This window comes from Lissotriton vulgaris, chromosome 7, assembly GCF_964263255.1.
Source record: "Lissotriton vulgaris chromosome 7, aLisVul1.2, whole genome shotgun sequence".
Taxonomy (NCBI): domain Eukaryota; kingdom Metazoa; phylum Chordata; class Amphibia; order Caudata; family Salamandridae; genus Lissotriton; species Lissotriton vulgaris.
In genome coordinates, this window is record NC_141695.1 from 641,913,620 (window position 1) to 641,936,920 (window position 23,301).

At 45.1% G+C, this 23,301-nt stretch overlaps 1 protein-coding gene across 2 annotated transcripts in view; it reads right to left on the bottom strand.

Annotated features, from left to right (window-relative positions):
• The window catches only part of LUC7L3 (LUC7 like 3 pre-mRNA splicing factor), a 229,806-nt gene that overhangs the window by 115,757 nt on the left and 90,748 nt on the right, over positions 1 to 23,301 (bottom strand). For both annotated transcript variants that reach the window (XM_086930848.1, XM_086930847.1), the window contains exons 5-6: positions 1,398 to 1,475; positions 1,204 to 1,308 (exon numbers count right to left, since the gene is read on the bottom strand). In XM_086930848.1, the coding sequence (XP_086786974.1) occupies positions 1,204 to 1,308; positions 1,398 to 1,475 (183 nt within the window). The remainder of the gene's footprint in view (positions 1 to 1,203; positions 1,309 to 1,397; positions 1,476 to 23,301) is intronic.

The following is a 23,301-nucleotide window of genomic DNA, read 5'->3' on the forward strand; positions in this document are numbered from 1 at the left end:
CTCTATCATCAATGTATGCCCCAACACCTAAGGTGGTTGGCTGCACGACCAGTTCTATCTCAGCCCTCACCTTACTCCCACTAGGGTTAGTTTGAGTTAGGACCAGTGTTGGCCTGCTTCAGTTAAGTAAGGAGTGTACGGTGTTCATTTGTTTTTCGTAATGTTTGTACCTTTCCTTTTTATGTTAACACCACATGTAGCAGATACCATCCTTGAATGTGCCAAATACATATTATGCTGGAACATGGTTCCTCTTCTGTATTTTTATGCTAACATTTAAATAAAAAGGAATTTTATACATAAATATGCCCAGAGGTAAGCACTGTGATAACCCACATATCTTATCAACCTGGAGATTGAAAAGGGTGAAAAGGGTGAAATTCTCACACTCCATTATGAAGGTGGAATTTTAACTCCCTGCCCTAGAACGATACCATTAGGAAGCATTTGGCCAATTCCCAAGATGATCAAGTTGGTTTACTTTTGGTAACACTTTCTGGTAACGATACTTTTAGTAACACTTTCTGGTAAAGAGTTTAGTGCTGCAGATTCCTCACTTTTTGGAATATTATCCAGGCGTCAGATTCAATGTGAAATCTTTTCAGCAGTATCTCTGTGCCTGGTAGGTGGTGCTGTGATGCTCCACACTGGCGCTGTACTGCTTCGGAAATTACGCGCATAGCCACTATAGGTGCTACTCTTGAGCATGGACGTCAGTTGCTTTCAAGACTGTCGGTATTCCCTTGAGCACAGCATTAAGTTGTTGAGAGCGTACATGGCTATCTGTGAACAAAAAGTGCCAGTTGAAAGGGAATGCATGTGCCTTAGGCAACAGATGCAGACCTTGTAAACAGATCTGGCTGAATACTGAACTCTATGCCATCGCCATATTACAGAAGGCACAGGGACGTGCATGGGAAACTTTAAAAAAATAAAAATCTTACAAAGAGTTACTATAGAGTTCCTCTGAAAAACAAGAGCAAGGCACGGTTCCCCCTTTAAATGTTGGGCAGAAAAAAAATGAACTGATGAACAACTGAGCACACAGAAAGGGCATACCTCAGTCTTTGACCTCACAACTTCTGGTTCAGACTAATTTTCTGATAACTGGCAATCGAATGGGCTAACTAAAAGTGACAGTGATACAAACCATGCAGAATTCAGCATTGCATATTTTATCTCCTCAGTAGCGCTCCAACTTACTGATGTAGTTGAAGTGAGTATGTCTCTCTCTTCCTTCAGCTGTTCAACAAGTTTCATCATTCCCTGTGCCTCTTCTACTTTGCCCTGAGAACCTAGTTCTTCGATCTTGAAAGACAATAAAAATAAATGTTTACATTTTTTTAAGGGTTTCATTTAAATGAGATGCAAAAGGAAGTACAGAAGAATAATCTCACCTGTTGCAGAAGTCCATCAATTTTATCAGTTAACACCTGAACCTTTTCATCATTTTTACCACCATGACCAGCAGCTTGCTAAAATACACGAAAATAAGAAATATATATATATATATAATTTAATCTAAATCGAAAGAGCAGAGGAAATCATTAAGGCAACGTGGTTCAAGTACGCAACATGACAGCTTCACAGTACACAAACAGCAATAGATTTATCAATTAACAACTAGTAGCAGCAAAAACAATGATGCAGCAGGAATATTTCCCTTCTGAACGCAGTGAGGGCTCTTCTTTCTGGGGCATTTAACCATGTCCCCCAGGAGCTGTATGTGCTGTGTCAGAAAAGGAATGCAGTGGGAGCTATATTCTAGATGGTTCATCCACCCAAGCACACACTGGGAGACCTGATGGGAGTAAGCAGAAGTGGAATCATGGGGTAGGGAAAAGCATGAAGAATGCATGTTACCAGGACTATAGCTGATGGTGTCTAGGGCCATGAGGAGACTATGGCAAAGAGGACAGGTGCCAGATACTAACAGAGAAAACTACCCACCTGGATAACCTGGAGCACTGTACAGAGTGAAGACACCAAAGGCCAACACCCCTTTTATCAAACTAAGAATCAGAGCCTTTCAGAACATTGCACAGCAGTCCTGAATAGTGTCATGATAAAAACAGCATGCAAAAATGCCACACCTGTAGGCGGAAGCTTGGTTGGGATCCCGCCTTCAATGAGCAGGCAAGAGGACACAATATTGCAAAACCACAAAGGTATCCTTTGTAATGTCAAAAAACACAATAAGAAAAGGTACAAAGAGAAGGATGAGTAGTTGGAAAAGCTATTGTGACAAAATAATAGTTATAAATTCCTCACTATAGAATTACCACCAGGTGCCAGACTAGATCCTGAGAATTTTTTTTTCAGCAGTACCCCTGCGCGTCGGTAGGTGGCATCAGTCGACTCCACGCCAGTCATCGGGGTCGCCGGGATGACGCTGCGGTGCCTACTTAGATGCTGCACCTGTGCGCGGACGTCCGTTCTGACACCACTTTCCAAACCAGAAGCACAGAGCCATGAAAGACACTGACCACTGGTGTGCCACACTAGGGCACTGCAAAGGAGTCCCTTAACCCTAGAAGTCAGTTTGCAGAGCAAGGAGGATTGGTGTGGCGGCAAGGAATCTATAACTAATATATGCCTCTTAAAGATGGAAAATGCTATTTACCAGTATGCATCTGTTCTTGGCATGTAGAGCTGCAGAGTTGCACACTGTGCATAGATCGCCACCTAGTGTTGGGTCCGGATGTTTGCAGTTTGCTGTTGTGCTGAAAAGTCACGAGATAGGTGACTCCTCCTTTGGACCACATTGCGCTTGGGCATCGGTTCCATCCTCAGATTGTTTTTCGCCATTAGAGAAATGATGGAGCTTTGCAAGAAAAGGAAGGATGCCCATGTAAGCTGTATGTAATTAAGATAATACTGGAACAGATAAGGGTAGCCGGGGAGGCGGGTGGACGTGTGTAACTCTGCAGCTCTACATGCCAAGAACAGATGCATACTGGTAAGTAGCATTTTCCGTTTAAGGCATATGAGGTGCAGATTACACACTGTGAATAGATTGTATAGCATTAGCAGCGACCACCCCTATCTGTTGCAGTAGCTTGAAATAATGTTTTGAGAACAGCCTGGCCCACATTAGCTTGTTGTTTGGTTTGCACATCTACACAATAGTGTTTTGTGAATGTGTGCGGTGTAGACCATGTAGCTGCTCTGCAGATGTCATCTAGGGGAATGTTCCCTAAAAATGCCATTGAAGCCCCTATTTTTCTTGTAGAATGTGCTTTAAGAGGAACATATAAAGTACGTGTAGCTTTGTGGTAACAAATTTGTATGCATTTGACAATCCATCTAGCTATCCCAGATTTTGAAATGGGATTACTCTTGGGCGGTGGTGAGAAAGACACAAAAAGTTGTTTTGTCTTACGAAAGGGTTGTGTTCTCTCGATGTAGTATAGCAATGCTCTTTTGACATCTAGGGTATGAAGAGCTCTTTCTGCTACTGTCTGTGGCTGAGAGAAGAAAACTGGCAGTTCCACAGATTGATTGAGGTTGAAGGGAGAAATGACTGGGCAGAAAATTTGGATTAGTACGTCAACCTTATTAAGATGCATTTTCAAAAAGGGCTCTTGAATTGTTAGTGCTTGTAGTTCACTAACTCTTCACAGAGAAGTAATAGCTACTAGGAACGCAACCTTCCATGTTAAAAATTGTAGTTCACATTTATGTAATGGTTCGAAGGGAGGTCCCATTAGCAGTTTGAGAACAAGGTTTAAATTCCACGCAGGTGAAGGTGGCGCTCTGGGAGGAATTATTCTTTTAAGCCCTTCCATAAAGGCTTTAATAGCAGGCACTCTGAACAGAGATAGATGCTGTCTGTTTTGCAGATATGCTGCTAATTGCAGCAAGATGCAGTCTAAGGACTAAGTTACATCTTTGGAGGTGCAGTAAGTATCCTAAGATGTGTTGAATAGACACGTCTAAGGGGGTTAATATTATTTTTTTTACAATGTAATACAAATCGTTTCCACTCGGCTGCATAGCATGCTCTAGTGGTAGGGCCTCTAGCTTCTTTTATGACATTCATGCAGTCTGGAGGAAGGTTCAGATATCCAAATTCTAAGACCTCAGGAGCCAAATGGCTAGGTTGAGCTGAGCTGGGTCCGGGTGCCTGATCTCTCCATGCTTCTGCGTTAAAAGGTGTGGAGACAGTTATAATTTTTGGTGTGGTTCAACAGACAGTTGTAGCAGTATTGTGTACCACAGCTGTCTGGCCCACGTTGGAGCAACCAGGATACGTTTTAGAGAAAGCTGCTTCAGTTTGCGTACTACCAGTGGCATTAGTGGTAGCGTATGCAAATCTGATTGACCAGTTCATCCATATCGCATTGCCTTTGGACAACGGGTGTGGATATCTGGCGGCGAAGCTTGGGCATTTGCAGTTTTCATGAGTGGCACAGAGATCTGAAAGAATGGTTGAAGAACTTGCATATGAAGTTCCCACTCGTGGGTTTGTTGTGTCTGAAGACTTAACAGACCTGCTATGGTACTTTGTACTCATGGAACATGTTGGGCTAAAAGGAATATGTTTTGAGGTATAGCCCAGCGCCATATGTCCTGAGCTAGTCGAGAAAGTTGCAGGGAGTGTGTTCCGCACTGTTTCTGAATGTAGTACATGGCTGTCATGTCGTGCGGACTAACACAGTCTTGTTTGACACTTGTTTTTGGAAAGCTTTCAGTGCTAGAAATATAGCTAGTAACTCCAGGTGATTGATATGGAGTAACTTTTGTTGTGGTGTCCACCTGCCTTGCATGGTGTGTTGCAGCAGGTGGGCTCACCAGCCGGAGAGCGATGCGTCCGCTATCGAGTCTACTTGGGGAACTGGCTCTAGCAACGGTCGCCCTTTGGAAAGGTTTTTGGTGCTCCACCACTGCAGAGAGCAATGAGTCCGACCGTCTACCAACACTAGGTCTGTTAATTGACCTTGAGCCTGGTTCCATTGACGTGATAAGCACTTTTGTAGACTTTTGAAGTCTTGCATGGGGCACTATGAAAATGCAAGAGACCATCATCCCTATGAGTTGCATGAACACTCGTGCTGGAAGGGAGTGTCGTGGCTGCAATTTTTTGAGAAGTGTTTGCATGCTGGCTATCCTTACTGGAGTGGGATAAGCTAGCGCTGTGGAGGTGTTTATTGTAGCACAGAGGTACTGTTGTACTTTGGATGGTTGCAGATGAGACTTGGTGTGGTTTATTGTGAACCCCAAGTTGTAGAGCAGTTGGATTGTGGTGTGAGTGTGTTCCACTCACTGGTGTATGAGCTGGCTTTTATGAGAGGTACGGGAAGACATGAATGTGCTGTCTTCGTAAATGTGCTGCCACTACTGCTAGGCACTTGGTGAATACTCTTGGTGCTGTTGTGACTCTGAATGGGAGTACTTTGAATTGATAGTGCTGCCTGTCTATTATAAATCTGAGATACTTCCTGTGAGCCTTGTGAATGGGAATGTGGAAGTATGCATCCTTGAGATCGAGAGTAGCAAGGAAGTCGTTTTGTAACAGGAGAGGAAGGACCTGTTGGAGTGTGACCATGTGAAAATGGTCTGACTGTATGAATACGTTTAGCGGTTCGAGGTCGAGAATAGGCCTTAGAGAGCCGTCCTTTTTTGGAATAAGAAAATATAGGGAGTAAACCCCCTGGTTTTATTGGTGCAGAGGAACTGGTTCTAGTGCACTTTTTTCCTAGCAGAGACATTACTTCTTGCTTTCACAGTGACAGATGTTCTTGTGACATTGGACGATGTTTGGGTGGTATGTTTGGGTAGGTAGAGGTTAGTTCTAGACAGTAACCTGACTGAATAATTTTTCGCACCCACCTGTCTGATGTGATGTTGATCCAGGCAGGAAGGAATTGCTGCAGTCTTCCCCCCACACTAAGTGGAATGTTGGGGGAGGGGAGGAAAGTCATTGGGTAGGGGTGGAGGCAGAGCGGGAGTTATTGGTTTTGCCTCTGCCTTTGTTGTGGTTACCCCTATAATCCCCTCTTTGGTAGCCCTTAGTGTATGTGGATCGACTAGGGGTTTTGTAGAAAGTGGAGGGGCTTTCGGAGGAGTAGCCTCTTGTGTTGCCTCTGTATGATGAGTGACGAAAAGAACGTCTGGGAGCTTGCAGCTGCAAGGCTCCCATAGATTTTACTGTGTCAGTGTCTTTTTTCATCTTTTCTAAAGACACATCAACATTAGGGCCAAATAAATGTGTTTCATCAAATTGCTGATTGAGGATGGAATTTTGTACCTCAGGTTTAAAACCTGAAATACGTAGCCAGGCATGTCTCCGCAAAAGGGTACTGGTATTGATTGCCCTTGAGGCAGTATCTGCAGCATCTAGGGCACAACGAATGGAAGTATTAATAATAGTTTTACCTTCCTGTAGGAGTTCATCGGCCCTATTTTTAGATTTGTCTGGTAGATGCTGCATTAAGGACTCCAGCTCATGTGCCCCTTCATATCTTGCCAACAACGCTTGGGTATTGGCAATGCGCCAAATGTTAGCTGCCTGCGACGCTGTTCGTTTACCAGAAGAGTCAAGGAGCTTAGATTCTTTATCTGGTGGGGAGGCCTCACCTGATGTTTGTGAATTAGCACGTTTACTTGCATTAAACACTACTAAAGAATCTAGTGGTGCTGGACCTTTGATGTAAGCAGGGTCTGTAGGGGCAGCTTTATATTTCTTCTCAATGCGAGGGTTGAGGAATCGAGCCCTAACAGGATCTTCAAAAACCTCTGTTGCGTGCTTAATGACGCCTTTAAGCATTGGCAAAATGGCAGTAGACCTTTGTGTGTTATCAAAAGTGTCTAAAAGAAAATCTTCCTACACAGCATCAGTGTGTATGTCAACTCCACGGTACTGGGCAGCTCTTTGGAATAGTAGATTAAAACCTATAGTGTCCTCTGGTGGGGAAGGCCTGGAAGGATATACATCATCTTGTGGGACGTAAGGCACATCAGGGGTGTTATAATCATCCCAAGGATTAGGTGACTGAGGGGGTCTATTGGTCCTTGCTGGGTCATGTGCACCCCCACCTGTGTCATCAGTCTGTATCCACATCATCATCTGGATTAGTGGATGGTGTAGGAGTATGATGAGGTGGAGGAGGTGTAGGAGGAGGAACAGTATGGGGAGGTGGTGGAGAGGATGCAATGTCTCTCTTCTTTGGAGAAGGAGGACGAGGTGCTGGGGCTTCTAGTGGTCTCTTCTTGGAACTAAGAGCTAGTTGGCTAGTTGTAGGGTCTTTAACAAGAGTGTTTTTGGTGAGGATCTGGTGTAAAAAGTTCTTCTGTATAGGGCAGACCCTTTGGCGTCGAAGTTTTCGGTTCCGGAGGGTTTTTCGGCACAGAGTCTGTAAATGGTCTTTTGGTTTAGAAGTGTGACCTTTTAAAATGTCCTTTACCGGAACATGTTTTTTCAGTTCCGGGTGTTTCTTCGGCTCCGAAGCGTGTGAGTTGGGGTCTTTGGGTAGTGATGTTTCGGCATGGATGAGCCGCTGCCAGTCTTTGGCGCCGAGTGCTTAGGTGTTGGAGCAACGGTCGGCATGGTTGAGGAAGATGGCTTCCTCCCTTTGTGTCGGTATCAGATCGGCATCGGGAATAGGTTGAAGGCTTAGTAGGCTTCTTTGCCAGGTCTGAAGGCAGGGGCGTGGGAAGCAGTCTCTCGGTGTGGCCCGAAAGTGAGGGTGTGACCGAAGCCTTTTTTGAGGGTGTCAAGGAAGGGTTGGGGTCGACTGTCTTACTTACGACCCGTTGAGCTGGAGTGATGTCCTCGACATCTGAGTCTTCGGCATCAGAAGAGCTGGAGTTTTCTTTGGTGTGCTGGTGTTCTGGCATGTGGATGCCCTCTCCAAAGAGGTCGTCGGGGATCGAAGCTGACGAGCGAGCCATGGTTCTTCGAGCTAGTCTGTCCCGAATCGTCTTCTTGGAGCGGAAAGAGGCATAACCGGAACAGTCTTTTTTTAATATATTTTTTATATATTTTTATTGATGACATGAGGACAAAGTTTCAGCAAATAAACAAATTCATCATGCAAAAAAATAAAGGAAAAAGAAACTGGCAGTTGTGGCAAACAACAAAAGTTAAAGCACTTTGATACAGCAAACACAGGGTGAATATTCTTACACAAAAACAAAGGGCTCAAAACCCATGTGAAGCAAGCAAAACTTCAAATAAACAAATAAACAGTTTCCTTAACACATTCCTAGACAAATTTTCACCTTTTTTATTTCAATTTACATAATGCTCTTACACCCCTGACTTTAGCTAATGCACATTCCATATTGTATGTATCTGGTATTATTGCCCACGACTCTGCCGTCGAAGGTGGGTCTGATGCGATCAATGCTCGAGCAATAGTCAGCCTAGCACAGTCTAATATAATACTAATAAGTTCGCTTGAGATATGGTCACATGATTGTGGGCCCAGTAATATATCTATGGCCGTGAATGATGTAGTTTTATTAAGTTTATGGGACACAGTCTTTTCCAGATCTCTCCAAAATGTTAGTAATAATGGGCACGAATAGAACATATGCGTTAAGTCAGCTGCGTATAAATCACATTTTGGGCATCTAGACCGATCGCTACTTGAGTTACTTGTTGCCCATTTCGAGATACGTGCAGGGGTATAGTAAAGAGAACAGATAGTCCGATATGACTGCAGCCTTAGACTAGATGAGAGTACTGATTTACGGATGGTATCCAATGCAGAAGATATAGAATTAGCAGTGACATTAGACTCCAATTTCTGGCTCCAGCGTATGGCTAGTTTCCTATCACCATCTTTCTGAGAGTTAAAGCTTTTATATGCAGAGTTGATCAAGGATTTATCTTTAGCTAAGTGGATACATTCCCATACGCTAGTCCGATAATTCAGTAATGTTGAGACTGCGTATAAAATAGTCTCCAATTTGATAATATTTTAGGTGCATATTTTCTGTCACCTTATAAAGAAGTTGAAGTCTCACAAATGATGAAAACCCAGTATTATCATATAAATCACCAAGATTTTCGATACCCAGTTGTGCCCTTGGTCTCCCTCCCCCATCATGGAAAATTCCTGGGAGAGCAGGATTGTTCCATAAAGGAAGTCTGGCATGATATAACAACATTTGGAATTTGCAAAGGATAGCTCTCCAAAGATATACTATATCTCGTGCAGTCTTAAATTTGACCATCTTAAAGTAATTTGGATCGGTTATACGATATAAAAACATTTTAGATTCGGTTCCTAACATAAATGCAAAGTAAAAGAATGGTTTATTATAGGGGTGTATCATACTGCGAATATGTCCTATAAATGTCGACCAGAAGTATGCTTTGAAATCAGGAAAGTCAAGGCCACCTTTTCCATAAGGTAATTTGATAAAATCAATTTCCCAGCGTGCTTTTTTATAGCCCCATATGTAGCTGCTTAGTATGCCATCTAGGCGTTTAAAAAAAAGATTATTAATACGAAATGGAATAGATCGAAATAAGTAGATACATTTGGGAAGAATCTTCATTTTGATTAGATTAATCTTACCAATTAAACTTAGTGGAACCTTATGCCATTTTTTCAAAACAGTAGCTGTGTCTTTTAGTAGTAGTTCATAATTCAGCGTATCTATCTCTTCTGGACAAGCAGAAATATTTACGCCAAGATAAGTAGCAGTTTTACACACTCCTTGAATTTGAACCTTTGGTTTAGAATTCATGGTAATTAGCGGAACAGTCTTTGGCCTCGTGCTCCGGTGAGAGGCAAAGGTTGCACACCTTATCTAGATCGGTGTGGGGAAACTTCGACCCACATTGAGGACACTTCTTGAATGGCGTCCTTTCCATGAGCCAGAAGATGAGGCCTAAGTATGATCGAAGGCCTTCGTCGACGACCGGAATCAAAGACTTCAAAGTTGTTGAAGAATCGCATTGATGTGGATCGCGATCGAAACAATACCGTCGAACCGGGTGAGGATTGCGTGTCGAAGGAAATTCGGTTCCAAACCAGAGCGCAGGAAAAAAGCAATCTGAGGATGAAGCAGAGGCCCATGCGCAATGTAGTCCAAAGGAGGAGTCACCTATCTCGTGACTTCCAAAGAACTTTTCAGGCAACAACAAACTGCAAACATCCGGGCCCAATACTAGGTGGCGATCAATGCACAGTGTGTAATCTGCAGCTCATATGCCTCGAACACATCGTTACAAAGGTAAGTAACTTATTCATCTGAAAGAGACTATTAGTTATAGATTCCTTACCTTAGGATAGATCCCCCTGCAATACGAACCCCAGAGGAGAGATTGCAAACCAAGTTCACACCAAAAAGTCCTGGAGGACAGTACGGGCAAAGTAGCCATCCCTCCGGACTGGACTATCCAGACAGTAATGTTTGGTGAAAGTGTGCATTGAAGCCCACATGGCCACCTAGCATATGTCGTTGAGTAGTTGCTGCAGTAGCTCTAGTGGAATGAGCTTGAAGCCCCACAGGAGGTTCTTTTTTAGCTAAAGCATAACAAATCTTTATACAAAAGGATGGCCCATCTAGAGATGCAGTGCTTTGGCACAGCCCGACCTTTCTTGGCACCCACATAGCCAACAAAGAGTTGATCTTTCACCCAGAAATCCTTTGTGCGGTCAAGGTACAAAGACCGCACACTTTTCAGGTCCAGGTGGTGGAGTCTCCTCCTCATCCTCTTTGGTAGGGTGCTAGGCGGGGAAAAAAGGTGGGTAGAGTGATAGTCTGTCTGATGTGAAAAGGAGTGACAACTTTAAGGAGGAACGAGAGTCTCGTTAGAAGAACCACCTTGTCTGTATGCACCGAGAAGAAAGGTGGCTTAGAAGAAAGAGCTTGAAGCTCACTCACTCTGCGAGCAGAGGTGATGGTAACAAGAAAAGCAGCTTTCAAGGTAAAAAGCCTAAGAGGACAGTTGTGAAGAGGCTCAAAGGGAGCGCACATTAGATTAGTCAAAGCAAGGTTCAAGTCCCACTGAGGCATTATGAAAGGAGATGGAGGAAAGAGAGGAATAATGCATTTAAAGAACTTACTTAGAATAGGGGACTTGAACAACGAGAGCGGATCTAGTAGCTTAAGAAGGCCAGGTAGCCTTTAAGAGCCTTTAAGAGTGCCCAAAGCAGAGCCCCGCTGGGCCAAAGAAATAAGGAAAACCACCTCAGAAAGAGGGGCAGAAAGGGGATCCACAGCCTTTGCTGTGCACCTTGCCACAAACTTGTTCCATCAACAGGCATATACCATTTCCGTGGAGGGACGCCTGGCTGCCAAGATGACATTGCAGACTTCGGGAGGAAGGTCAAAAGCGGTCAACTGTCGCCGCTCAATCTTCACACAAGAAGGTATATGCTGGACTGGTTCGGGTAGAGGACAGTCCCCTGCTTCTGCGACAGAAGATCCTCCCGAAAGGGCAGTCTGATCAGAGGATCGATAGCCATGCTCAGGAGCGCAGGGTACCAGACTCTTAGTGCCCAGTCCGGTGCCACAAGAATGACTTGCGCGTGGTCGCGCTTGATCTGCAGCACTATGGGCAGAAGTGGTACAGGCAGAAAAGCGTACAGGAGGCCGCAACTGCACTCACGATAAAAAGCTTAGCGAGTGCCGCCTTGGAAACACCAACAGGCAGAACTTCTGACATTGCACGTTCTCTTCGGTGGCGAACAGATCTAACCAAGGCTCTCCCCACTGCTGACGTGAACGTGAAAATGGACGTCCTGCAAATCCAACGCCACCATCCAGTCTCCAGGATTGAGGGCAAATAGAACCTGAGCCAAGGTTAGCATTTTGAACTTTTTCTCGAGGAACTGGTGGAGGGCCCTGAGGTCCAGGATAGGACGCAGGCCTTTGTCCTTTTTGGGCACCAGAAAGTAGCTGGAACAGCAACCACGACCTACTTCTGGTGCAGGGACCCTCTTGATAGCTCCCTTGCCCGAGAGAAGCGCCATATGATCCTCCAACATGCGATCAAAAGACGGTGCTATGGAGGGAAGAGTAGTCTCGAAGGGGAGGGAGTAGCCCCTTCAGACTATGTGCGAAACCCATTTGTCCGACATGATGGAATGCCAGTGGGAGAGGTGATGGCGAATACTGCCACCCACTGGCCACTGATTACACGGAAAAGTCAGACTAAGAGGGTTTGGAGGCTGCTGCTGGCCCGCCTGCTGGTTCCAAGAGCGGTATCGCTGGGTCCCGCGTCTGCGGCCACGCAGAGGCTGGGCAGCTTTCGTGGGCCGGTGGCTGGACTGGGTCGGACGTGGTGGGGTGCCCCTTTCAAAGCTAGGAAAAAGAAACGCCACGGTGGACGGGAGGATGCAGAAAGGCCTATAGATCTGGCAGTAGCTGAGAATACTTGAAAGCGCACCAGCGCAGTCTGCCTTGTCACCAAAAAGGCAACGGCCATTGAAGGGCATGTCCTGCAAGGTCGCTTGAACATTCCCCGAAAAACCATACGTCTCCAACCAATTGTAGCGCCGAAGGGCTATTGACGTTGCAATCGTTCTGCGCAGTGAGTTGGCGGTAACCAGTCCATATTGTTTTGTGAATTTTGCTGCATCTCTCCCATCCGCCACTGCCTGGGAGAGAACAGCCCAGGCCTCCTCCGGGCCCTAAGGCAGCACTTGTGTAACTGTATCCCAAACTGTATGGTTGTTTCGGCCGAAGAGGCACATGGTATTCACGGACCGCAGCGCCAAGCTGGAGGAAGAGAATATGCGCTTCCCAAGATGATCCAGCTTCTTGGATTCCCTAGTCGGGGTACAGAAGGAAATGGGCTCTTGAAAGAAGCTTGGACCACCAAGCTCTCGGGGAAGGGTGTTGGGTGAGGAAAATGGGATCGCCTGGACCTGGCGACAGGAAATAGTCTGTTCCACAGGAGCCCCTGGGCTGGGTTTGGAATAAGTGCCCGGAATGACTTCTGCGAGGGCTTCATTGAAGAGCAAGAGGGGTTCAAAGGAAGTTGAAGCACCTCTATCAGGAGGTTAGTTGACTGCCACTGTAGGGAGCTCCAGGCCCAAGACCTCGGATTCCCTATGCACCACCACTGCATATGACGCTCCCTTCTCCATAGCCACGGTACGGGGAGAAAGTATGCCAAGGTCTGGGGAGGAGTCCAGACCGCAGGCGTCACCCAATTCCTCTTTCCAGTCCGGTTTTTCCAGTTGGTCTGTCAAAGGGTACAGCGACCCCTCCCAGTCCTCAACACCCTCAGGGAAATACGGAACACCTGGGATGAACATGGAGACAAAAGTACCCTCCAGCGATGGATTTGGCCCGGCTCTGGGTACATCTTGGTGATGAGGATGGAGACGGCATCTGCCGGGGACATGGACAGCACCGGGGGGAAGGTTGAGTGTGGTTTACCGGCATGGATCTGGATCCAGGCCTAGATCCACATGGGTCCGCAGCGCCGGCATAGAAAGCCCAGGACCCCCAACCGACTCCGTGAGGCCCGAAGGCACGCCAGCGGAGTCGAGCAGCCCAAAGATGCGGTGAAGGGCTTCGCAGAATGTACAAAGCTGGGCAGGGGAATGCCCCAGCTCCTGCAAAAGGAGGGAGGTGTGGAGTCGTCCCTGAATCAGGCACCGGAGACAGAGGCTTAGCGTGACGGCCTGGGAGGTGTGCGACTCTGTGCATAGATGTGTGAGCAGTTGATTCACTTGGTGTATGGGTTTAAGAGTGCATGTAGAAACAGCTGTATGGGCGGTTGACTATAAGCATGGGTGTGTTGGTGAGTGAATGGATATCTCAGTGCTACATGTCCAAGTAAGTACATATGTAAAACATAGTGCTTGGGAGAGTTGGCATATGTAAATGACTATACATGGGAGCATGTGATTGCGTAAGTGGCTGTATGGATCAATGTGTACTTGTATCAGTGATTGTAAAAGACAGTAAGTATGTGTTAGTATATGTTTGAATAAGTAAGGTTTAGTGTGTATAACTGTGTAGATGTGGAAATGGGAGTGTGATTGATTCTTTGCATAACTGACTAGGTGTATGAGTAACTCCGTGGATGAGTATCAGTGTGTGAGTGTCTGTATAGGTATATGAGTGGATATGATAGTGTTCTATTGATGAGTGACGGTATGTATGAGTGATTGTATGGGTGAATGAGTGGATGTGTGTGTACACCTCGAAATCAGTGAGTGTGTATGTAGTTACTGGTATTGGTGTGTCAATAATTTCAGGAATGGTAGTTTGTATTTAACACTGGGTGTATCAAAGGTTAGATTAGAGTGTGAGGAGGTGCATCGTATTATCACATGGATGATGTCATCAGTGATGTCATTTGAGATGTCATCACAGGGGCGGCCTTAGGCATGTGCAGGCTGTGCACCTGCACAGGGCCACCAAACCCCAGGGGCCACCACGCCAATATATATCCTGAATATAATAATCCTCGGAGGATGGATACATATTTGTGTGGCTGCCCCGGGCAGGGATTTGGCGGCCTCCGGCTCTGTTCCACTTCCAAACACCCTGACCCCACCCCCCCCTCTTCACTGGCCTCCGCACCTGCGTTGCTCCTGGTTCCTGATTGGCTTCTTTTTTCCATACCCACTGCTGGCTGGCTGGTACCTTCCTGAGCTCCGGGGGGCTCCGCCCCACCCAGACCCCCTCTTCTGGGGCCTCCTACCTACGCTCCCTGCTCAGGGCCACCATGAGCCTTGAGCCGCCCCCGGTCATCAGTGATGTCATCAGTGATGTCACTGACCAGGTCATGAATGATGTAATATGTGATATCATCAGCAGTGGATTGCGGGCGCGCAAGTTATAGTGAGTCCAACTAACTATAACGTATGAATTTCAATGGTTTTGTGTGAGTAAAATGTTCAGCTAACTATAACTGGTGTGAAACCTATGGTTTTTTCTGTGAATTTCAAAGGTTTTTTAAATGCTAATTCCTAACTAGAACGATTGTGAAACCTATGGTTTTTTCCTGTGAATTTCTATGGTTTTTTAAAAGCTAATTCCTAACTATAACGTGTGGGGGAAGGCGTGAGGATGTGAAAGGACAGACTGAGTAAGAGAAGGAGTGAGTGAAGCGGAGTAAGGTGAGGGAGAGAAAGGCAAAGAATGAGGGATCGAAGAAAGGGAACAGAGGGAAACAGGACTGAAGCAGAGGTACTAAGAGAAGGTGACTGGGGGATGAAAGTAAGGGGAAGGGGAATAAAGGATAGAGAATGAAGGGTAGTGAGGGAACCTGAGTAAGGGAACAGCACTCTAAATTATTTTTTTCACTCTAATTGTTTACATGTTTTTTCCACGTGTTGCGCTCAGGGTACACGCATCGGTAAGCGCCCATGTGCGTGCACCCTGAGCTTACTCCGCGAATTTTTTAAAAAAAACAAACTTTTTTTGCTCTTCGGAGTCAACCTAGGCCCCCCTGATAAAACATAAGGGGGGCAGGGTGTCTCTACCCTGCCCCCTATCAACGTTTTCCACTTTTATTTTTCACCTCTTGTGTCTATGTTCTTCAGAGTCACAAGATGGCGGACTATGCAGACCATTTAGAATGTTTACAGACACCCAAGAGCCAATTAGCTTTTGAAATTTAGAACCAATTAAAATGTTTCTTTGGTTTTGAATTTGTGTGTGATGAAGTTTCATTGGTTTTCTACATGAATATACATGAAAAATGAGAGGGAAACACAGCCATTTTGTGATAGTACTCTTTGAGGTACATTTGTGAGGAATTTTTGGTGTTCTATTTCTGGTGTGAAATTTACACAGTACTAACTCTTCTACTGCTTTCTAAAAGGTGAGTACCGGAAACCCAATTGTTCCCTATGAATTGACCTATTTCTATCCAAGACCTCTAGTGACCCCTATAACATACCCCGGGGCTCTATCTTGCCTGCAGACTAACCCCCCTATACCTTTTAACAAGCGGTACAGGACGCATGTATTTAACCCTGTGAATTTTGAAAACTTATCTAGGTGGGATACGGTACCATTTAAGAGCAACAGAAACAGAAATGGGAGGATGGACCACTTGCTGCCGTTTACCCTGCTGGAAGTCGCAAATAGATTTGACGCCTTCTCGGGCTTTGATGATTGAGATTGACAGACGGGCCCCCTAACAATATACTACCCACCACTGACAACCTAGTTGGTAATGCAAAATTTAGCCCCTTAACAAAAAATTTGGTAGCAGTACAACTCACTCAACCTGCAATTGTCTCTTTCTGATGAACGACACCCTGTGAATTGCGAGCCTGAGCAAGGTGCAGAAGCTAGCCCCTCTGTCTCTAACAACTTTTCTGGCCCTTTGGATTGTGAACAAACCAAGCAAGTCTTGGTTGATGCTCAAGTCAAAATGTTATCCTGGAATGTGGTGGGACCATTGTCCATTCCAGAGTGGGGCTCCTTTATGGCTTCACATGATATTTGTATGCTGCAAGAAACTTGGGTGTTAAAAGAAAGTGTAGCCCAGGGTTTTGCAACATACGATATTCTGGCAAGTATGGGTGACAGGGGCAGACCCTCAGGTGGGTTGTCTATATGGGTTGGCACGCCCTTGGGAGTAAAGGCAACACCAATCCTAACTAATTCGTTGGATGCCCAGTGTGTTTTGCTGATCTTGCCTAATGGGCCAGATATTGCTTTGATTAGTGTATATTCAAGGCCAGTCAGGTGGGGTCTTGAGTCAGAAGCTATTGAAACACTGTTAACCCTTACACACTCAATTGACCCCTCTACCCTATTAATTTTGGGTGGAGATTTTAATTGCCACTTTGAACCCCTTATGGACCCAAACTTTGGTGATCCGGACGATGTGGATTTGCTTTGGGCTATTCCAGAGCCATTGACCTCTCAGGTCAAGGTATGGACCCCTCTTGTTCTGCAAGTGCAGTCATTTGTGCTAGTTACATCACTACGAGCATGCAATGGGAGGGTGGAGCCTGACAGACCAGGGAGAGCCACGTTTAATCGATTAAATCATACTTCAATAATCGATTATATTTTTATTGAGGCTAGGCATTGGGATAGGCTGTATGAATTTAGGGTCATTGAAAGGTTGGACAGAGACCACAATGCCCTAGTTTTGTCCCTTAAACCGGGGAGTTTCGGGTTGAAGGGTTCAACTTCAACTGAGCACTCTGTTACTGTGCCACTAATAATAACAAACTGTAGGCGTAGGGTTAAATGGCCAGACCTACAAGCGTCGATCACCAAACTCGCAGAGTTATATCAATCAATCAATCAATCAGTGACACTTATAAAGCGCGCTACATACCCGTAGGGTCTCAAGGCGCTGGGGGGGGGGAGGGTGCCGCTACTGCTCGAACAGCCAGGTCTTCAGCTTCTTCCTGAAGGAGAGGTGGTCTTGGGTCAGGCGCAGGTCGGACGGGAGGGAGTTCCAGGTCTTGGCGGCCAGGTAGGAGAAGGACCTTCCTCCTGTAGTCGCTCTTCGGATGCGGGGGACGGCGGCGAGGGCGTGGTTGGCTGATCGGAGGTGGCGTTTGGGAGCGTAGAAGTTGACTCGGCTGTTGAGGTAGCTCGGGCCTTGGTCGTGTAGGGCTTTGTGTGCGTGGGTGAGGAGGCGGAAGGTGATTCTCTTGTTGATGGGGAGCCAGTGAAGGTCTCTCAGATGTCCGGAGATGTGGCTGGATCGTGGGATGTCGAGGATGAGTCTGGCTGAGGCGTTTTGGATCCGTTTTGGATGGTATATGAAACCATTATTCCGCTCTTTGAAGAGATGGGGAAATCCGGCCACCTGGGAAGGGCAACTCAAATACATAATCAATTGGTTGCCATACTAAAAGATATACTGTACCCAGTGAGAAGGGCAAACCACACCCAGACCACGACTTCTCGATGGTTAAACAGCCCCTGTAGGAAGGCAAAAAAGGCTTTGATTACAGCACTAAAATCTAATGATAGTGAGGCCATCAGGGTGCATCGCATTACATACAAAAAGGCAATCTGTGATGCTAAAAGGGAATGGGAAGCCACAATGTGGGAGGAGTTGGGATCTGCACTTAGGTGTAAGGCAGGGGTGGGGAATTCATATCGCCAGACGCCCGAGACTTGTTGATTTCTGTCAGGGGCAAGAAGATTTAATGTCTATTTTGTCCCACGGACAACTAGACATTAAATCAAAGTAAACCGAGATTGCTCTGTCCCGCCCCACAGCTATCTCCTCGGTGTGTGGCCGGTAGTGTTCCATCCTCTCTCTGCAATTGTTTTTTTAGCTTCTGTATGCAGGCATAGATTTTACATATTACGAGTTCACACAAGAACAATCGTCTGCCTATGAGTGCTCAAGTCTCTCACTTGATTTACTAATGCCATAGTTAGTAAGCGTGATAGCATGGGATGCCGAATACAGAATGCCCAATTTATTTTCCTTGTAGGCAAGCATTTTAAAAACACGCTTTTGTATTCTCCTAGCAGCTAATGTCTGTGTAGCTAGTGCCCTTTTGCTCTGCAAGTTTATGAAGTAGGGGAAAGAGGCGGTAAAGAGAGAACGAAACCGGGATGAGCAAAGAGCGGGATCTTTGAGAGCTTACTATCTGCCAGTATGTATTTATTTCTATTTTTTTACTAATTCAGGCACGAATCGCCCCCCAAATGGCCCCTCACCCCTGCCTTTCCCTACCCCGTCGTGTGTGTCAGCCCGGGCTGAGACTGCTTCTCGGGCACACAGTCTTTGAGCTTATCTCAGCCGCACCCGAGTACTTCGCAGGTCTTTAAAAAGGCCATGTAAGCGTTAACGAGGCTTAGTTGTTTTTTCACCCCTTCATGTGCACCTGCCTATTGCTAGAAGAATGACCCCCCCGCCCCCCACCTCCCCTCGGAAATATAGCGCTAGTTGTGCCTTTGTACTAATCGCCACAATAATACAAGAGGCAATATAAAATGGGCTGAGGCACGGTAACTCATTTCCTCTGTCCATTTTGTTGTCCATTTTCTCTTTCTCCTGTGATACTGCTGTCTAAAGAAATCGAAAGTGTGGTGAAGATTGCTCATGCAGGATAGTAAGTAAGTATTTACAAGCCTTATCTACTATTGTGCCTGGAAGCAGTCCTGTGCCAGTGGCACTGGAGAGGGATGTCTCATCTGGCGTGCCGGGTCCCATTTGGCTCAGATTCTCTACTTTTCCGGCCAGGGGGGCCCTGCCAGGGTTGAAGCAGACGCCTGTAGCTGTGCTTAAGGGGGCAGTGGAGTTAGACAGTGGCTCCAAGTTCCAAGAGACCCAGATTTGCTGCCAGGAGGGCATAGACCTTCTAATTCAGGTGCTGAAAGGTGAGCTTATGTTTGGGAGAGGCGCTGCCACGTTTTCAGTGTGCTTAGGTATTAGTTTCATATTTTCAGGGTATTTATATTTGACATTGTCTTCGTTTGTTTGAGTTATTCTTTTGGCTCTTTAAGCGACACACTTAGCACAGCATTTTGAAGGCCTTTTGTGTGATGTGGTGCTCATAGCTGCCGATTTTTCATGGTTTGTGTGACATTTCAGTGTACTTATGATTGACAGTCTACTGACAAATGTTGGACACCTCGAGTGACATTTTATTGTGAGTAAACCGAATAAAGAAGACCATGTAACTAAATGCATATCTGAAATTACCCCTTTGGAGCAATTTACTGTTGACAGTCTAGCCTACTGGGGATGCGTTGAAAGGAAAACAAGTAAAGAAAGTGAGGCTGTCTGACAGAGAAACCAATGCAGAATATTAGAATTGTATATAATCTACCATAATCAATGTATGAATATAGTCAATTAAATTCGCAAAAATACTTTGCCATGATAAGGGTCAGGGCAGGATATTCTTTTTAGATCGGATTAGCATGATTCTTCAATGGTGTGAAAGAATACTTTTTTTTAAAAAAAAGGAGCAACAATGTTTCATATTCTGCTTCATCTCACACTTTTGCCATTTCTAAGCACAGACAAAACACACAGCTGCTTTCTACAGGAGAATCATTGCTCCAGACTGTATCATTTAATTAACATACTTCCGAGTCAACACATGTAGTTTGCCCAACAGTAATACGGTCTCCTCTTTTCTCCATGCTCAGGGAAATGAGCTACAAAGGAAGCAGTAAGACCTTTTCCTACAATCCCACCTAAAATTAGGTGGTGTTTTCTTTCCACTTTTACCCAGGACACAGTTTTTGTCCGATCTTTGATATGAGCAAATATTTGGCTATGTACATGAGAATGGGCAGTGGAAAAAATTGTGAATACTCTTAAATGCATTATTTTGTGGATGTACACATACTTCCTAGGGCATTCCGACCCTGAAACACCCACTTCTCAGAAAATATTAATTCATAAAAAAAGGTAGGTGTAAGTGAATCTTTTTAGAAGTGCACATATACACTTTGGGCATAACAAACTGAAAAGCTGTGCTATTTGTGAACCGAAGTTGAAATAAGCATGGGCAAACTAGAGATCCTAAACAGCCAGAGACTAGGGGTATCCACTGTGTACCAAGGAGGACCAAACCCATGCTAGATTTTCAGAATTATCATAAAATAAACAAATATTAATTTGATATCCTGGGAACTAATTTAAAAAGTCAGTGGAAATGTTGAAAGTCTGGCCATGGATTCTGGCCTCCCCTCACTGACCTATGCTGGACATCATTGCCCCCTAATCCAAGACTTCCTTGGAATCCTTCTCCTTCTGCAACATACATTTGTATTTCATGTACATTTGTAGAATGTCCTTCCTTGGAATAGGAAAGGAGTGGCTTCTTCCAACCTTTTTGGAAATCCGTGGATATCTTTGCAGGCTGTATCTCTGATACAGTCAGCATCAAGTTAGACAGATGTTATGCAAACCTTTCATGTTGGGAACTGCTTGTCAATAGGAAGTGCTTGGGTCTTTCTATAGTGGGTGTCTTTGTCTTCGCAGGGGTAGGTCTTCGGTGTGTGGTAGATTGTAAGTCTATACTTTAAGTGACGTATGAGCCTATGCATCTGTAGTGTAGTAGATTTCTGTGCAGTGGGTGTGTTTGTCTGTCCAGAAGTGTGTGCCCCAGCAGTTGGGTTTTGTGTATGTGCAGTGAGCATGTCAGTGAGGCAAGATGAAAGAGGACAAACCAATTAGACTGGAAACAGGCCAGACGTCTTGTGACAGACACCTCCCCAACTGCACAGAATTTCTCATCAATTTCTTTTTTACTGCAACACTGAGGTATTCCACCTTAATTTTGACTTCAGAATATCGTGCTACCAGATTATTATATACCAGATATTGAGGGTCAAACTTTTGAGAAGATTATTGGTAAGTAAAGATTTTTTATTCTTAACTCCAGACACTATATTTTGGTCCTCAATATTTTGGCAGCATGATGTTTCTGGAGTAGATATTTCCACATACAACCAACATGGATGGATGTGCAAATATGGTTCAGCTTGCGTTTTGGACCAGTATATCCAAACTGCCATACCGTAAGTCCGTGCAGCGTTTCACAATTTTAAAGAATGTTTTAGAGCAGTCGCAACTTGGATGGGTAAAAATTGATTAAAACTAAATTTTGACAAAACAGAATTTTGGTTTTTACCTAAATGGCCCCAACCAACTTCTATGTGGTGGCATGCCCAGCCTATCCTAATCATACCAGGGATGCTAGAAATGTGTGCATTATCTTTTACTCTACCCTCTCTTTTACATCGCAAATTAAACAGATTTCGTCTGTCTGTCTTTTGAAGATGAAAATGGTAAAGAAGTTTCTTGATCTGGTTCCTGAAGAGACTAGGAAAAAATTACGTCCCATCTGGACTACTTTAACTGTCTCTACCTTGGTCTTCCTGCATATTTGATACAGACTTTAGCTAATTCAAAATGCAGTGGCACAACTAATCAGGAGCGTTCCGAGGCGCCATCATACCTCTTCACATTTGAGACATCTGCACTTGCTTCCTATAGAATAGCATATCAACTTCAAAGCTCTAACGTGGTCTTTCAGAGCTTATCATGGTGAGGCCCCATGTTATCTGCTGAATAGACTGTCTCGGTATCATCCAAAGAGGGCACTTATATCCAACAATAGTCATCTTCTACGGATTCCAAAATTTCTGAAGTCTCGTCGTGGTGGCAACCCCTTTACTGTGCACTCTGCAAAATTATGGACAGTCTTCCTTTTCTGTTACGATTAATTGACCCCGTCAGCCTTCATATGACAACTTAAAACCTGGCTATTTGACTCAGTTTAGTTTCTTGTTACTTTGGCCTGCCTTTACTGTCTGCTAGAGGGATGGGACGCTACCTTCAAAGCAGCTGTGCGCTTTAACAAGTGTCATTTGATTGATTTATTGAAGATAAATTATTGTTGTGTTTCAGTACTTAAGGAGAATTTCACTTTTCTCAGCAATAAAGTTAAGTTTTCACTGTTCAGTTTTATTAAAACAAAATTTCATCAATGGCTTTGTCATCCCACAATATTGATTTGCGAATAGGTGGGACAAGTGGACTGTCTTACAGGACATGTAGATTTATTTTGCATTTTGCCCCATGGACAAGTAGATTATTTGAAAATTTCCACACCCCTGGTAAGGATTCCAAATTATTCTGGTCCATTGTTGCAACTGGTCTTAGTGGGTATACCCAGGCGCTTGCTCCTAATATTGCCCCTTCAATCTGGGAAAGCCACTTTGCTGCTCTATATGGTACCTCTGAGTTTGATGCATTGCCTGTGAGTACCCTCGAACCCCAGCAACTGCAGGGCGTCAGCGGGGCTGAGGAATGTGGATGGTTGACTGAAGCCCCTACGCTCCTCGCTCCAGTTGAACTTTTCACCGCGGTAGAGGTCAAAACAGCCATAGGTAAATTGCTCCCAACAAGGCCCCAGGATTGGATAAACTGCCGGGGGATTTGTTTAGGACACAACCTAAAATTTGGGCCCCCTACTTGGTCGTTCTATTTAATGGTATTTTGCAGGGAGACGACCCGCCCCCTACTTGGCTAGGAGCAGAAATTGTCCCTATTCTAAAAAAAGGCTGCCCGCTTATCCCCTCTAACTACAGACCCATCAGCCTAATTGATACTTAACATAAGCTGATGGGCAGGGTCATCCTTGATAGGATTCTCGGGTGGATTGAAGAGAAAGGGATCCTTTCTGTACTCCAGGCAGGCTTTAGGCCTGGTACATCTACCCTAGACCAGATATTTCGCCTGCAGGTCCTGTATTGGAAAACAGCAAAGGTAGAGGGTGGCAGCCTCTACCTTGTGTTTGTGGACCTGCGGGCGGCATTCAATCTGGTTCCGCGTGACAAATTGTGGAAGGTGCTGGCAGACCTGGGACTCCCCCCATACCTATTAAATGTACTAACTAGGCTACATATAAAAAACTT